We start from the raw sequence: 18189 nt of genomic DNA, 5'->3' as shown, positions 1-18189 counted from the left end.
TTCCTTCTACTACCACTCGCTGTCTTCTGTTGGCCAGCCAATTCTGTATCCAGACAGCTAAGTTCCCCCGCATCTGATTCTTCCTGACCTTCTGAATGAGCCTACCATGGGGAACCTTATCAAATGCATTGCTGAAGTCCATATACACCACATCCACAGCTCGACCCTCATCAACTTTTCTAGTCACATCCTCAAAGAACTCGATAAGGTTTGTGAGGCATGACCTGCCCCTCACAAAAGCAGTGTTGACTGCATTTAATCAAGCCATGCTCTTCCAAATGGTCATAAATACTATCCCTCAGAATCCTTTCTAACACCTTGCAGACAACAGACGTGAGACTTACTGGTCTGTAATTGCCGGGGATTTCCCTATTTCCTTTCTTGAAGAGAGGAATTACAGTTGCCTCTCTCCAGTCCTTAGGTACGACTCCAGTGGAGAGCGAGGATGCAAAGATCCTCGCAAGTGGCGAAGCAATTGCATTTCTCGCTTCCCAAAGCAGCCGAGGACAAATCTGGTCCGGGCCTGGTGACTTGTCAATCTTATTGTTTGACAACATTTCTTAAACTGTCTCCTCTAGAACTAGCCACTCTTGGAGAAACATCTCAGCGTTGTGTTATGTCTCAGTATGTGGTATCCCTTTAAGAGACATGTTCATAACGTCATCTCTGTATCAAGGTATGTGCCGAGAGGATATAAAGGTCTCAGACTCCATTGTAATTTCGGCGACTTTGAAGCATTAAATGCTGGTGGAAGTGTGCTATACTTTGTAGTTCATCTCAGTTGTCCCTAGTAGGAAGGTTTAGACCCACATCATTCACCATTCTCTGAGCACAGGGGTGTTGTCCCCTGATGCAGATCTTACTCTCTACCTCATGTTGGTGGACAATTTGGCCTCCCCATTCCCAACAACCAACTATCAGGCAGGTAATTAACAGGAGGATGTAAACATTTGCCACGGGGGAGTGATGCATGAACTCATCGGCACAGTTTGCCCATTGCTAACTACCCACTGGAGGTTAAAATTCAGGCCCACAGCCTCTGCTTAAATCACTATTCTTTAGACACGAAAGGCTGAATGACTCCTATTATAGATGTTTTTTAAGTCTTCTAAATTAGTACAGAGAGCTTGAAAGTAAAATTACAGAATATGAAGCTCATGTTTTTCAGAGAGATTAAGGACAGCTGTCTTGTTTTGAATCTTCTTTCATTCGTTCTACGCTTCAGGTACACTGCCTCAGATGTAGGAGCAGGAGGGGACCCTTGAGCCCCTGTGCTAGCGGCTCAGTGGTTAGCACTGCTGCATCATAGTGCCAGGGATCCGGGTTTGATTCCAGCCTCAGGTGTCTGTGTGGAGTTTGCACATTCTTCCCCAAGTCTGCGTGGGTTTCCTCTGGGTGCTCCGGTTTCCTCCTGCAGTCCGAAGAGGTGCAGGTTAAATGGACTGGCTGTGCTGAACTGTCCAGTGTCTCAAGTTGGGAAGTGCAGGGATAGGGTAGGGGATGAGTCTGGGTGTGATGCTCTTTGGAGAGGTGTTGTGGACTTGATGGGCCAAACGACCTGCTTCTACACTGTATGTAGGGATTCTATGATAAATCATAGCTGATCTCTGTCTTAACTCCATTCACTCACTTTGGTTAACTTTCTAATACCCTGGCCTAATGAAGTCTGTCCATTTTGAAACTTTCGATTAGTGCTCTCGGCCTCAATAGGTTAATAGGGAAGAGGACCCCAGGTTTCCACTACTTGGGAATGTTAGATTTAAAAACAGGAGCAGGCCACTTGGAATTTTGAGCTAACTCTACCATTCACAACTGATCTGAAAGTGATCTCAGCCCCACTTTCCAACCCTCTACCTCTCCTTTTATCAAAAATCTATCCAACTCAGCCTTGATTAAATTACAGATCCCCACACCATACTTTCGGGGAGAGAAAATCCAAACTCTAATGACCCTTTAAGAAAAGACTATTTTCTCCTCATCTTTATTTTGAAAGGGAAACTTCCTATGCTTAAATGCTATTCCACACCTTTAAGTCCACTAGCCTTTGAGTGAAGAACTGTTTCCTGCTATGATCCCCAAATATCCTGATTGTAATTTTAAGGTTCTGTCCCCCTTTGTTCTGAACTCCATCACCCAAGGATATATTTTTAATTTGCCCTAACAAATCTTTTAACAATCTTAAACATACATTTGAAACCTGCAGTTCCAACACATTCTTTGCGTGGCCTTAGTCTTGATTATAGTTTATAAGTTCTTGAAAGGATAAATTTGGCATAAAGTCTCTTCCACTGTTGCACTACTCTGTTTACCATTTCAACATTAAACCATGGGTTTTGGTCCTTACTTTCACAATTTAAAATAAAACACAATCGAAATATTGCCCAGACCTGATGAAAATGGCATGAAAGCTTCATTTTTCTTGAATTGTCCTTTCTCATCCAGAAAACGATCTGGGTTGAATGATTTTGGATTCTCCCAACAACTGGAGTCGTACAAAACAGATGCAAGGAGAGGGATGACAATCATTCCCTAATAAAAATAAACATGTAAAATAAGATGAATGTTAATTAAGATCGGTGTTGTTAATGAAGCCAGTGTCATCCTGGGTAATGAGGTTTACTCTTAACTGCCCTCTGAAATGGCCTGGGAAGCCATTTCAGTTGCGGAGCTATTAGGAATGAACAATAAATGTCAGCCTTGTCAGTGATGTCCGCATTCTGTGAATTAATTTTTTAAAAAATGCAGCAGATTCTTCTGGGCATTGCCTGGGCTTAGCCGTCACCTATCAGAAGTCTCCCAAGCACCCTCCAACAATAAACACAGTCAACAACAAAAACAAAGTTGCTGGAAAAGCTCAGCAGGTCTGGCAGCATCTGTGAAGAAGAAAACAGAATTAACGTTTCAGGTCCAGCAACCCTTCCTCAGAAGTGGACCCGAAACGATAACTGTTTTCTCCTTCACTGATGCTGCCAGACCTGCTGAGGTTTTCCAGCAACTTTGCTTTTGTTCCTGATTTACAGCATCCGCAGTTCTTTTGGTTTTTAATAAACACAGTCATCTTCACCTCAAAGGATAAACAAGATTGTGTGACACACCAGGAAGAACTCTATTTCTCTTTAATGTGCCATGGGTCTCTGGATCTTTTGCGCTCAGGATATCCACTGGGTTTGCCAGATTGGGCTGGTCCCATTGATTCTGTAAATGACCCTCAAGATTCCCCAATCCCTATTTGTTCTACCTCTAAGCAAGAGTGTGCAGATGCAGGTAGCATCAGAAACCAAAGCTGAGTAAAACAAAACAGCTAAATAAATTGGACATGTTACCTTTGGAATTGTCAATCCCTTGAACTCTGTGTCTCTCATCACTGTGTGTGGAAGATTTAATGGGATAATGTTGGAGTATCGCTGGACTTCACAGATAGCTGCACTGGTGTAAGGCATCTTCTGTCGATCTTCCATGGTGGGTGTGCGTTCAGACCCAATCACCTCATCAATCTCATTTTGAATCTTTTCTGGAAAAGTACAAGTATCGTCAACATCAGAAAGGGCTGGAAATGGTACACGATGAAGGGTCTTCAGTCAGGCACAGGGAGCACAGAGTGGGATGGCAGAGAAAGACACCAGGCAGAGAGCAGGGGAATGAGGAATTGTAGACAATGCACAGATGCACAATGTAAGGGATATTGATGGGAGAATGGTTTTCTACTTGAAGGGCTAAAGGAATGAGAGGATGCATCTGTATAAATATTTTGTATTACAGGAATCAAACTACCTGAGTCCAGATCTGCAAACAGTCACCTGGGGGAGTAAGTTTGGAAAATTTTTTTTTTTGTTATTGTTTTAATTTTTGAAGTGTGTCTCCTTTACCACTTGTAGGTGATCTGTGAATGACCCATTTTCTCAAACACACACACATAGACCAATTAAATGTACACACAGACGCACACACAAATACATAATTTTGCACACTCTAGAAACTGCCCCTACCCTTGAGAGAAGATTGTGAGCATAATAAGCACATAATAAGCATATCAGCAAATGGAAGTACCTGGAATTAAAGAGGCAGTGGCTGTGTATATACAAATTTACCAAACAACATAAAGTAGAGAAAAGCATGGAAGGGTTGTTACCTTCACGTCAAACGTATACACCAAGGCCACTGATGTGTTAATATTAGTTCCACTACTATATTTGGTCTGTACCAATGATCTGAATGAGGTATATGAAACATCATTTGAAAGAGATGACAGACATTTGGAAAAGATGGTCAGACTTCAGGAGGACACAGACAAAAGGGTGGACCCATGACAGAGTGAATTCAATCCAGGGAAGCATATAGTGATGAATTTTGGTTTAAGAACAAGAAGAGGCAATCTGAGCCGAATGGTAGAATTTCGAAGGAACTGCATGAAGAGATAGACATGAGTGGAAGTGACAGTGACTGAACATGTGGTCACTATAAAACATCCAGGATCCATGGGTCTCTAATTAGAAACATGGGATTCAAAAGAAAGAACATTGCTTAGGCTTCAGCTGAAGCACTACATCCCATTCCAGGCATCCAAGTTTATATTGCATGCCTGGGCATTATTGGCTCTGTTGAATTGAATAAAAATATGACGGATAATATCACCAGGATTCATTCTCCATGGCATTATCTCAAATAATTAGATTCAACTTGCCAACAATGCAGTATAAATTATTATTCCCTTTGAAATTCAGCATTCTTGCATCTGTCCTGATTAATAAGGCTTTGCCAGACTGTCTCTTGCTTCAGCAATACTTAAGTCCATACAATCAAGTGACTATTTTGAAACTCTTAGGTAAACACTGAGCTTTGACCCCATTAATATGGATCAAACAGATAGTTTGGAAGGAGAGTCTAAGAACTGTTGGAGCCAATATTTCTGCTTCCTATTTGTTTTAGTATTTTGTTGATGCTATCATAGGGCCAAGTATTAGAGGAGAAGTTTACCACAGATCTCGTTTACAGAGAGCCCTTGTCAAAAGTATACTGTTCTTTTTGGGTTTGAAAGAGTTAATTCTGAGGCGTGCGACAAACGCTAACCCCTATGTTAATGTCCTATGGGTCTGCAGATAGAATAGCATTTGATCTCAGAGGGAGTGGGGCCTAACATCCAGGTTCTCAGTCTTGTAATAATGTCCATCATGTCAATGCAACTTGTAACTAGCTGTTGACATTCAAAACAATATCTTTTTAACTATATGAGTCTGTTTTAATTAGAGCAGGACGTGGTTTTCCATGACCATGAAGGCCAGTATTGTTTCCTACACTTAAAGAGAGTGTTGGCAGCAACCTTTGCCAGGAACAGCAGCTCACGCAGCATAGTGAACTGACATGCTCACACAAAACATAGGACTTCACCTGTAACACATTTACTGCCATGTGCACTGGGCCCCCTGAAATATACAGAACAAATAGCTAATGAGTATACAATGACTGTTCTTACCCACCCTGGACAGCTGGGTACTTCAGGAATAGCAGGAGTCCCCATCGCATGGTGGAGCTGGTGGTGTCTGTCCCAGCTAGAAATATGTTAAATGTGGACAGAAGAAGGTTTTCATCATTGAATTCAGATTTGGGGTTGTCCTCCTCCTGGGAGTAAAGAAAGCAGGAAAGCAATGATAAAGAATGCAACTCACCATAAAAATCAGAAAGCAATGATAAAGAATGCAACTCACCATAAAAATCAGATAAATGCGCAACAGTTATTATTGAACTACTCAGGGATGTCTTCGGTGGTGCTCCTTAACCTTGGTCAGAGGCAATAGTGTTCTGCAGTTCTCTCGCTACTGATTACCTGAACTGGATCTATAATGTTGCTATTGCGCTGTCGCTGTTTTTACCATTGGCAATACCAATGGTTTACTGTAATAACGTAATTACTGAGAAAGCCACACTTAAGAAGCACCTTTCAAGTCTTCAGAATGTCCCAAGCTAACACGGTCATTTTGAAGGATAGTAACTGCAGCTATGTAGATGAACACAACAGTCAATTTGTAACACTGAAACCCAACAGTGAATTAGAAGGACGGCCAATCTGTTATATTAATTGGAGTTGTCAGCTTGGGAATAAATGCAAGTCTGGGAGAACGTTCTTGATAATTAATTGAATATTGCCCTTGGGATCCTTTATGGTAACTATATTTTTTACTTACTGACTTAGGATGAGGGTTTCACTGGCATGGCTGTCATTCATTGCCCATCCTTCAAGTTGCACTTTAAAGGTGATGGAGGCATTCTCCTTGAACCACTTCAATCTCTTCCCTTTAGGGAAGGAAATCTTCCGTCTTTGCCCAAGAGCTACATGTGACTCCAGACCCACAGCAATGTGGTTGACTTTTACATGCCTTCTGAAATGGCTTGGCATGCCACTCAGGGGTTCAAGCACATGGACACCAAATGCTGTCCTTGCCTCATGCCATGAAGTCATGCTCACTCTCACTGAGCATTTTATTTAAAATGTATTGATTTAATTTAGATTAGCCATTGGGGTTTGAACTCTTGTCTCTGAAATGTTAACCGGGGTCCCTAGATTTCTAGGCTAGCAACATCCCAAAACGCCTTCATTTCTCCACCATATCCAATGACTATCCTCTTCTTTCCATTTGCTTTGAATGAACCAAAGTTCAGGCAGCCTTTTAAGATGCTGCTTGGCCTGCTGTGTTCATCCAGCTCCACACTTTGTTATGTCAGATTCTCCAGCATCTGCAGTTCCCATTATCTCTTTTGGTAGACAGTTCAGTAGCTCAAAGACCAGAATTTCTGGTAAAGGTCGATACTGACAGAATTCATTCAAAATTTGTTTACAAACCTCCTTCATTTTGGCGAGGAAACTGGCAGTGAAATCTTGGGGCCTATCTTTGGTGTGTGTGTCTTTGTGATTTTGGATCATTTCTCTCAGGAAACTTTTTATTTTAGCCGCATTTTCGAAAAGCCTGTTGTGAGGGCCTGGGAGGTGATCCAAAAGGCTGGGAAGTAAATCGTACAGCTGTAGAAATGAAAGAACACAAGAAGAAATAGGAATGAGTTGAGTTAGGGGCGGGAGGAATACCTTTCTGTGGAGGTTGGAAAAATCAAAGCCAAAGAGCATGAGATGAAATTTTTACCCATCACTTGATATTGGTTTGTCTGAAGACAAAAATACAAAAAATACAAAGAATGTCAGGATGTCCCAAAGTACCTTATAGCTATTGGAACACTTTCTCTGAAGCGTAGTTACCATTCTAATGTTGGAAACAGGATAACCAATATTATGCATAGTAAGATCCCATAAACAGTAATCAGATAGTGATCAGGTTATCTGATTTACATGTTACTCAGGATTAAATGCTGTCTCCTTCCATAAGTACAACAAAATTGCTTACATCTACCAAAGAGATCAGGTGGGCCTCAGCTTAACCTCTCCCTTGCAAGACGATACCTCTGACATTGTTGCAGTCCCTCAGTAATACACCAAGGTTGTCAGTCTAGACTGTACGTTAATGGTTCTGAAGTGGAGTTTGAAGTGGAGTAACTGAATGACTTAGGGGTGAGAGTTTAACCAGTGAGCCACAACAGAGTGCCCCCCCCCCCCCCCCTGTATTGGGGTCACTGAGCTACGTTAATCCCAGGTTAGCTCTTGGACTACAGATCTCAACCACTGTATACTAGTTAGTTGTCCTCAGTGTGAGACTGCTGGACTTGATGTGCCACATGGTGGAAAATGTCAACACTTGCTGTTTATAGATTTATACTAAACCCTTTGGGAAGGACTGCTGAGCAATCCCACTCCAAAATTACTCAACACTGTATGAGGCTAGATGAGAAACTTAGCAGGAAATTAGTCCATTAAGAAAAAGAATGTTTGTCACATCAATGGTAGTGTTCAGCACCATGGAGGGGTTGATCGGGGTTACTCTTGCTCTGAATCAGCATTGATTTCCACTTTTTTATTCAGTCCTGTCCATAACATTCTGGGACCGCTTTCATTCTCTTCAACCAGCTGCCACTAACTTTAAGGTGAAACACATCAGCTTACGAAATAGGAACAGAAATGGACCATTCAGCCCATTGAAAATCCCTCCACCATTCAATAAGATCATGGCTGGATCTTCTACCCCAACTCCACTTTCGCACTGGATTCCCTATATCCCTCAATTCCCATAGTGGCCAAAAATCTATCTCAGCTTTAAATATATTCATTCAACCTTCCACAGCTCTCCGGAGTCTGAAGATTAACAGCCTTCTCTGAGTGGAAAAAAATTCTCATCTCAGTCCAAGATGGCTGGCCTCTTATCATGTGACAATGACTGTGGCAATATGCTCACTAAACAGGTGAAAACACCCTATTTTTATTACTCTATCAAATTCTCTAAGCAGTTTATACATTTCAATGAGACTATCTCTCATTCTTCCGAGCTCCAGAGACTGTAGTCCATTCTACTCTCTTGCCATACTGTTATGCCACGATTCAATCAAATACAGAAATCAATACATACATTCCAATATTTATAAGAATTTCCACCTGAGATACCCAATGCAACCTTAGCACCGGGGCAAGGCTATAGGAGTAACATAGAGATGGAGACAGCTGGTCACTGCCAAGACTGCTTGGCAAAAGCTGACATACTAACCAGTCTCCCAAACTGTGGGTATCATTATTAAGTGATGATGGTCACCACATCTTGTTACCAATGAAATCACAGACAATGTGATAAAGTATTAGGAGATGAATCATTCAAAAGTGAGACATGCTGGGGCAAGGTGAGGCTGGAGCTGAGCCACAGGGGCAACATAATGCAAAACTGCTACCTACAGCCTTGTGCATAGAATAAAAATGGGCCAATGTGAAGATATATATAGCCAAGGTACTGAACCAGAATGAGAACATCCTGCAGGCAGTACAGAGGGAGTAGGAAAATTCAGGAGAATGATTCTAGGAATACGGAACTTCAGTGATGCAAATAGATTGGGCAAGAGAAGGCTGGGATGAGGTTTGATAGAGTTGTCAAAAACAGCAAAATTATGGATAGAGTAGAGGCCAGGTTGACAGCAAAACACGTGTCAGCAGCTCTGGTTGGGATTTGGATTATGCTGTTTGACAGTGCATGAAGGAAGATTCAATCGAAGGTTTCAAAAGAGAATTGTGTTGTCTTCTGAAAAGGAAGAATGTGCAGAGCTATGGACAAAAGGTGGCAGTGAGGACAGAGGAGGGGAAATGGCATCAGATGAACTGCTTTTACAGAGGGCCAGCAACAGCTTGATGGGTTGTGATATATCATTCAATGAGTCTGACAGACATATAGAAAACACTTCTATTCAGGAAACATTTTCTCAGAACAGATAAAGAATTCCCAGGCAGAATGAGTTATAGATATTTAGTCACAATATTTAATGAATGGAAAAGATTGTTCTTCAATGGAACAATTTACAATTATCGCATTCCACCTTTTGGTAATGATATTTTTAAAAAAATGTTAGGAGGGTGGAAAGGTGATGGGGAACTTTAATTTTCTTTATTCTGAGCTCAGAGTCCCCATTAAACTTTCATCTCCTTGATGTAAAGTTTATTCAGTGAATTAGAAACCAACACTATTGACGTTAATATTGGTGTGTTCTGGGGTGTACGCACGCTATGGAAGTGTCCTGGAACAAGTTGTCACCCTCAGAATTCAAAGGCATTGGTTAGTGGAGCCTGATACTATTGACTAACAAACAAGTGAAGGCAGACAGACAGAGACAGAGAGCGACAGAGAGCGACAGAGAGCGACAGAGAGCGACAGAGAGCGACAGAGAGCGACAGAGAGCGACAGAGAGCGACAGAGAGCGACAGAGAGCGACAGAGAGCGACAGAGAGATAGAGATGCAGAAAGTAAACACAGTGGCAGTAGTTGACTTACCTGCCCCCAGGGGCTGCTAATGACTCTCATGTTTTCTGTGATCATGTCCAGCAGAGCGAGCAGATTCTTATCTGTATAATCGAACCGGTTCCCAAAGACGACAGCACACATTATGTTAGCGGTGGCACAGGTCAGGTGGAACGTGGGGTCCAGGAGTGACTCTGGCGAGACAATGTGAGCTGGTTAGTGCAGCACTGCAAAACAAAACATCAGGGGGAGTGGGTTGTTCTGAAGTGGGAAGGAGTGAGGGTAAAGCTTAATCTTCCAAAGTTGTCTTGGTATTAGGGTAGGGAGGAGAATCATTGTGTAAAACAGTTCACGGTGGCTCAGTGGTTAGCAGTGCTGCCTCACAGTGCCAGAAATCCAGATCGCTTACACCCTGGGGCCAATGCCTGTGTGGAGTTTGCACATTCTCCCCGCGTCTGCGTGGGTTTTCTCCAGGTGCTCCGATTTCCTCCCACAGTCCAAAGATGTGCAGGTTAGGGAAACTGGCCATGCCAAATTGTCCACAGTGTTCAGGGGTGTGCGGATTAGGTGGGTTACAGGGGGATGGGTCTGGGTGGGATGCTCTGAGGTTTGGTCCTGGCTTGTTGGGCTGAAGGGCCTGTTTCCACACTGTAGGGATTCTATGACTCTATGAAGTCTCTAGTAGATTGGCCAATAGCATAAAACATGCAGCTGATAGAAAAGGAATCAACATTTGATGGGCTAAAAGCACTAAACAAGTAACATCTAATTGGACGATGGTTTAGAACAGATGAGAGTCACCCGTTATGGACCACACCACATTTCCTACCTACCAACTTAAACCAACCCATCAATTTCTTTCAAAGAGCTCAACAGACACAGTGAGAGAACGGCCTCGCTCTGTGCTGTGTCATACCCAGTTACAGGCACGTGATATTCTGAGCTTCCAGTCAATACTTTAAAAATTGGATACAAACATGTGTGGCTGCTGCACATTTATGGCCTTTAGCATCAAGACTCCAGCAAATTAAATATGAAGAGATAATGGGAACTGCAGATGCTGGAGAATCCGAGATAACAAAGTGTGGAGCTGGATGAACACAGCAGGCCAAGCAGATAATGAAGGGTCTAAGTTTTTGTGCTCCTGAGATGCTGCTTGGCCTGCTGTGTTCATCCAGCTCCACATTTTGAATGTAGGTTAGGGTACAGCATGGCTGTCAGTTGAATTCACATGTCTCCTTATTTAAGGGTGGGTCAACATTAAAGTTTCCAGGCTGTTTCATACCAGAGAACAGGGAAGATCAAAACTCAGTTTGTGGCAGATGAAAGTAAATGTCCATTATCAACCACCCTCTAACACAATAGCTTCCTCTACCCAAATTAAATAAAGCCTCAGAAGTGTTAATCAACAACACAGGATGTGGAATCAATGTGTACACATTGTGAAACACTCATATTTAGAAGATCAACTAAGTTGTACGTGTAAAACTATCAGAATCATCTGTTCAGAAAGTCTGCGAGTCAAACCCGGAAGCTAGCTGCAAGGCACCAGTGTAGTTAACCTGCTCCAGTCAAAGCAAAGTTGAACAGAATCGCTGGCAACAATACATCCAGGCTTGATGAGCTCAATGCATTCAATGCTCACTTTAAACAGAAGTTCAGTGAAACAGAGTCAGCTGTCCCAACAGCCTGCACCCATGGTCACCGCTGCAGACATTAGATCAGCCTTCGAGTGTGAAACCACAGAAAGCCACTGGCCCAAATGGAGTCCATAGTCAAGTGCTCAGACCGTGTGCGAACCAGCTGGTGGCAGTATTCACAGACATTTTTTGCTTTTCCTTCCTACAATCTGAAGTCCCCACTTGCTTCAAGAAGACCACTATCATCCCAGTGCTAAAACAAAATTATACAGTGTGCCTCAAATGGCCACTGCCTGGTGGCTCAGGCCCACATAATTAATAAGTTCAATGAGAGGTTAGACATGGCTCACATCAACTCCAGCCTACCAGCCTGCCCTGATCCTTTGCAATATCGCCACTATATCCCTGGCCCTACACTCATCCCTGGAATATCTAGATAACAAGGATACCTATGTAAGGCTCCTACTTATTGACTACAGCTCTGCCCTCAACACCATAATTCCAAACAAACTCATCTCTAAACTTTAAGACCGAGGTCTTGACTCCTACTTCTGTAACTGGATCCTCGACTTCCTGATCCACAGACCACAATCAGAAAGGAGAAGTGACAACATGACCTCCATGATAATCCTCAACACCTGTTTCTCACAAGGTTGTGTACTCAACCCCTTACTGTACTCCTCATACACTCACGACTGTGTGGCCAAAGTTTCCCCACACTCCCACTGGCTGACTCCATTTACAAGTTTGTTGATGACACCACTATTATAGGTCAGATATCAAACAACAACAGGACAAAATACAGGAAACAGGCTGAGTGCTTAGTGGTGGAGAGAGATAATGGGAACTGCAGATGCTGGAGATTCCAAGATAATAAAATGTGAGGCTGGATGAACACAGCAGGCCAAGCAGCATCTCAGGAGCACAAAAGCTGACGTTTCGGGCCTAGATCTGCTTAGTGGTGTTGTGTAAAGACAACAATTTCTCCATTAATGTTTGCAAAACAAAAGAGCTGGTCACTGATTTCAGGAAGTGGAGCTAAGGGCACACCCCATTTGCATCAATGGTGCTGAAGCGGAGATGGCCGAGAGTGCCCAGTTCCTGGGAGTGGCGATCACCAACTATCTGTCCTGGTCAGCTCCATGACGGTGTGATGGTCATGAAGGCACAACAATATCTCTACTTCCTCAGGAGGCTAAGAATATTTGACACGTCCACAAAGACTTTTCGCAATTTTATAGAGATAGTAGAAACTGCAGATCCTGGAGAATCTGGGATAACAAGGTATACAGCTTGATGAACACAGCAGGCCAAGCCAGGATCAGAGGAGCTGCACTCAAAAGAAGGGTCTAGACCCAAACATTAGCTTCCTTGCCCCTCTGATGCTACTCGGCAGGCTGTGTTCATCCAGCTCCACACCTTGTTATCTCAGATTCTCCAGCATCTGCAGTTCCTGATATCTCTAGGCCCAAAACACCAGCTGTCCTGCCCCTCTGATGCTGCCTGGCCGGCTGTGTTCCTCCAGCTCCACACCGTGTTTTCTAGCAATTTTTGTAGTTGTACCACAGACAGCCTCATATGTGGTTGTATCAGAGCATAGTACAGAGGGTCACAAACACAGCCTAGTCCAAGCAGCAAACCAGCTTACCATTCACTGACTCCATCCATATTTCGCATTGTCTCAGGAAAGCAACCAACATAATCAAAAGACCCCTCCCACCCTGGTTGTACGCTCTTCCACCCTCTTCCATTTGGCTGAAGACACAGAAGTGTGAATACACATATGAATAGATTGAAGAACTGCCTCTCTCCCAGTGTTATCAGACTTTTGACGAGGCCTCTCAAATGTTAATTCTGATCTCTCTCTCTGCACCTTCTCTGTGGCTGTAACACTGTATTCTGCACTCTGTTCTGCAACTCTGATGCATTTTGTATGGGACGATCTCCCTGTGTACCATGTAATACAATACTTTTCATTGTATCTTGGTACGTGTGATAACTATAAATTAAACTAAATGAAACTCAAAGTTAACCTGAGAATCAGCTTCTTAGATACTTAACGCCAAGAAATGTCACAACCTACTGAGTCTTTGGTTTTATGAGACCTTCCCTTCACAGTTAAAGCTCTAATTCTATTCACAAACCCACAGGCCTGCCATTTGGGAGACTGGAGATTGTAATTCTGAGAGGAAGTTAGTTGTAATCTGTAACGGTCTACTACTTTTACCTGCATCCAAATTTTTGTGCGTGTGGATGTCTGTGTGAGTTTGGGTGTGTGAGTTTGTGAGGTGAAGGCTTTGGTGTTGTGGTAGAGTCTTTGGACCAGTAATCCGTAACTCCAAGCTGAAATTCTGGGGTCATGGGTTCAATGACAAATGGTGAAATTTGAATCCAATAGAAGTCTTGGATAAAGAGCTAAATTAATAGCAACATGTAATCCATTGTCATAAAAGAAAAATCTGGTTCACTGGTGTTCTTTAGCAAAGGAATCTGCCATCTTTACTTGGTCAAGCCTGTACAGGATTCCAGAAGCACAGCAACATTGTTGACTCTAAACTGCCCTTTGGGCAGCTACAGATAGGCAATAAATGCCCATATCCCATAAATGACAAAGAAAGAAAAAAAACATTAAGGTAAGGGTATATTTCAAAACACTATCTGTTGTCACTGCACTGGAATAAGAAATTAGAGCCACTGATTTCATCAATGTGCGCTGGAACTGGAACTCAGCGTCCAGTCTGCCCTGTGCTTTTCTAAGGCATACTATGCATACACTTCATGCTCACTGCCTCATTGGCCCACTCCCTACTCCTCAATGCCTCACTCTCACTCACTGTTCCCTCACCCATGGAGAATTGTAAACAGGGAATAGGATGGTGGGCAGAAAGGAGGCAGTGAGAAGTCTGGAATAGAATGGCCAAGCTGATAGTGAAAAAGTAGCCAAGTATTAGGAGTGACGTTATCACTAGGCTGACAGTCCCCAACACCTTGGAGTTTACATCAGCTTCACGGTTGACTTTGATACCACAGGTTATGGTCTGAATGTCATGTGCATTTGGTGTTCAGTGTTTTGGTCTGAAAGGAGCCTCTAACCTTCGGTTTTCCGGAAGACTTCCACCAGGCACGCTGCCTCTTGCTGGATGAAACTCTGCAGCGACTTGGACCCTGTCCCAAAATTTTTCAGCGTTTTGATAGCAAAATTCCGAAGCTGGAGTGAGCGGTGCCCATTGCTGCTGGCAATTCCTGGAAGTATAGACAGACAGAGTGTGGTTTGATTTAGAAAGATAAACGGAGGAGAATTTTGAGGGGATGATCTCCATCTTTTCTTATCACTTCAGTAAACTATGCTTTTGTTTTGGTTTTCTGGCATTTAAGAGGGACCTCACTGATGTGGCAAGGCCCAAGAGGAAGAATCAACAGGTAGTATGTTCCCCTACCATCTGTACTCCACACTGGCTCGTTCGCTCTCAAGCTGCATGTCAGAGTAGGTTAAAGGTCAAAGAGGGATGGGTTAGCCTCGACCTTGCACCTGTTGACTGCTGGGTTCCATATCAGTGTGCTGGTGGCCATAAGGGAGATTGGTGGGACATGTTCATATCTCTGTGGGTGCATGGAAAGGCTGGGTTATGTTGAATTTACAGCACAGATACACACCATTCAGTCCACCTCACTTGTGTTAGAGTTCTTGTGGAGGTTTATGAAGTTTCTTCTCACTTAAAGTAAGCTCACCCAAGCAGCATAACCTTCTATTCTTTTCTCATGTACGCAAGCAGTTTCCACTAAATATCCCCCTTAAGGGTAGGGAAGGGACATGGGTGTGGTGGTGAAACTCTGAATCTGCACTTTCTACTGCCACTGCTCAGCTAAAATACAGAGGTCGCTGAAGAAGTAATGATGCAAAAATGTGCTCCTGGCTGTAGATTCTGTCTTCATCACTCAGCCACCTTCACAATGCACAACGTCAGTGCCTACATATTCTTCAATTTTCAACCTGCAGCCTCTATGTCAATGACTACTCAGCCAAATAATGTGGGAAGGTTGAGCTTTAAGGTTATTGGCAAATGAGGGTGGGTGAGGGAAGAGGGTTGTGTGGGGGCAGCAATTCAAACGAAAAGGGAAAAGAGACATGATCAGACAAGAAATAGGAAATGATTAAGGGGGGGGAAGGTGGCATGTTTGTTTGTAATGATCTTAGGTGGGAGTGAAATTGGCTTACTGCAGTGGGATTATCATGTTCTGTGTCACACCCAAATTTCCGTTTTCTCAATTTTACCACGAATTTGTTTCAGGCAAAGATTAATTTCACTCCGTCAGTACATTGAGTGGAATTGGAAATAAATCAGAAAGAATGGCTTAATTGAATTACAGGGCATCTGGTAGATGGAGAACGAATTAAAGGGACAGTTTCAGGGAGGGAGAACACGAGACATAATATACATAGAAATATGCAGGTATGAGGAAAGACTTGGGGCTTAACATGTCCCGTTGTTCTTACCATATCCATTTGTGATCTTCCTGATTGATGGGACTGTTCCCCTGGCTCCAAAATCATCTGCTCGATTCACTAATGCTTCCTTCACCGTTTCATAGCCACACAGCACCACTGCAGGACGTGATCCAAACCAGACAGTGAACACTGAACCATATTTTTTGGACAACTGTAACAATCAGGAAATGGGAATTAATTTCCAAGGAATGGGAGGTGCAATCTAATTAACCATGGCTACTTGCAAATAAGAAAACCTTACGTGAACAAATGATCTCACTTGAGGGCAACAGCTTTGCTACAACGCCCCCCCGACCCTTGTCTGACTGAGCACAGTATTGGTAAATGTCAAGCGCACTTCCTGTCGTCAGGAAGTCCTTCCTCCAGGAACTTGACAGCATCAAGGACAAACCAGGCTGCACTGCAACCACTCACCAAGGCCACTTCGACAGCACCCAACAAACAGGCAACCTGGTCCCACTAGAAAAACAAGGGCAGCAAGTACATGGGTTTGCCATCATCTGCAAGTTCCCCTGAAGCCATACACCATCCTGGCTTGGAAATATATCGCTGGTCCTTCACTGTTCTTGGGTCAAAATCCCAGAACCCCTTCCCGATAACATTATTGTTGGCTCTCCGCCACATGGACTGCTGCAGCTCAAGAAGACAGCTCACCACCACCTTTTCAAAAGCATTGAGGACTGGACAATAAATGCTGGCCTGATCAGTAACAGCCGTATCTCGTGAATGAACACTCGCTACTTGCAGCAAATTGGCCACAGACATGATGAATTGATACTCTGCTTCACCAGGTGAGATATTTTCATTAGGACGCTGTGGCAACGCAATCAACTGAGCGTGTGGTTTCAGACTCAGTTTGAGAAAATCTGTGGTTGTGTCAAAAGCAGAAAATCCATTGGAGAAACAACCCTTAACATTAAATGACTTGTATAAGCCTTATTCCATTAAGGTATCCAGTAAAGAGAACCCCTTTTGCTTTCATTCATGGGCTAAGGGTGTCCCTGGCTAGGCTAGCATTTACTGCCCATCTCTAATTGCCCAGAGGGCAGCTAAGTGCCAACCACATTGGTGTGGGTCTGCAGTCACATGTAGGCCAGACTAGATGAGGATGGCAGTTTCCTATTCTAAAGGATATTAATGAACCAGATGGGTTTTTCCAACAATGAACAATGGATTCACATTCATCCTGAGGCTCTTAATTCCAGATTTTTACTGAATTCAAATTCTACCATCTGGCCTGGTAGGATTTGAACCCGGGTTTCCAGAGCATTACCGAAAACAACAAATGCTGGAGATCACAGCAGGTCAGACAGTGTCCATGGAGAGACAGCAAGCTAACATCTGGAGTCTAGATAACTCTATCAGAGCAATACAATTGCTGCAGATGCTGGAATTTGTTCTTCAGATTAACAGTCACTTAGCCATCGCCTCCCCTTTGAAGCAAAGAAAAAAATGTTAGAATATTTTAGTTCTTATACCACATTCGATGCTGTGTACTTACTAGTTGCTACTTCTAGAGCTATTCTTTGACAGAGCTGTTGTCACAGTGAACTCTGTAGCAGAGGGAAGTAAGTAGGTCTTTGATGTCCTGACTATCAATTTAGGCAGGAGCTGGCCCTGTTCACTAGGGCCTTGGGTACTCGCCAGCAGACAATGTTCCTTGGCATACACCAGGCAGGCCCTATAGGGATCCCTGGAGACTAGGAGCCAAACCCTTGGCTGGCCTGCACGTTGGTGTGGGTGGGGTGTGGAAGAGTGGCAATGGGACACACACAGAGAGACAGACAGACAGACAGAGAGAGAGAGAGAGAGAGAGAGAGAGAGAGAGAGAGAGAGAGAGAGAGAGAGAGAGAGAGAGAGAGAGAGAGAGAGAGAGAGAGAGAGAGAGAGAGACACACAGACAGACAGAGAGAGAGAGAGAGAGAGAGAGAGAGAGACACACACAGACACAGAGAGAGAGAGAGAGAGAGAGAGAGAGACACACACAGACACAGAGAGAGAGAGAGAGAGACACACAGACACAGAGAGAGAGAGAGAGAGAGAGAGAGAGAGAGAGAGAGAGAGAGAGAGAGAGAGAGAGACACACACACAGACACAGAGAGAGAGAGAGAGAGAGAGAGAGACACACACAGACACAGAGAGAGAGAGAGAGAGAGAGAGAGAGAGAGAGAGA

General features: G+C 43.5%; 1 protein-coding gene across 1 annotated transcript in view; it reads right to left on the bottom strand.

The window, feature by feature from the left end:
- Window positions 1-18189, bottom strand: part of LOC125447649 (cytochrome P450 2C28-like) — a 41625-nt gene that overhangs the window by 3224 nt on the left and 20212 nt on the right. Inside the window, exons 2-8 of the mRNA XM_048522243.1 lie at window positions 16005-16167; window positions 14603-14752; window positions 9903-10063; window positions 6836-7012; window positions 5475-5616; window positions 3324-3511; window positions 2388-2529 (exon numbers count right to left, since the gene is read on the bottom strand). Coding sequence (XP_048378200.1) covers window positions 2388-2529; window positions 3324-3511; window positions 5475-5616; window positions 6836-7012; window positions 9903-10063; window positions 14603-14752; window positions 16005-16167 — 1123 coding nt within the window. The remainder of the gene's footprint in view (window positions 1-2387; window positions 2530-3323; window positions 3512-5474; window positions 5617-6835; window positions 7013-9902; window positions 10064-14602; window positions 14753-16004; window positions 16168-18189) is intronic.

The sequence above is a fragment of the Stegostoma tigrinum genome, chromosome 39, assembly GCF_030684315.1.
Source record: "Stegostoma tigrinum isolate sSteTig4 chromosome 39, sSteTig4.hap1, whole genome shotgun sequence".
Lineage (NCBI taxonomy): Eukaryota > Metazoa > Chordata > Chondrichthyes > Orectolobiformes > Stegostomatidae > Stegostoma > Stegostoma tigrinum.
Note: the sequence above shows the minus strand (reverse complement) of the source record. Positions and strands in the feature narration are given on the sequence as shown.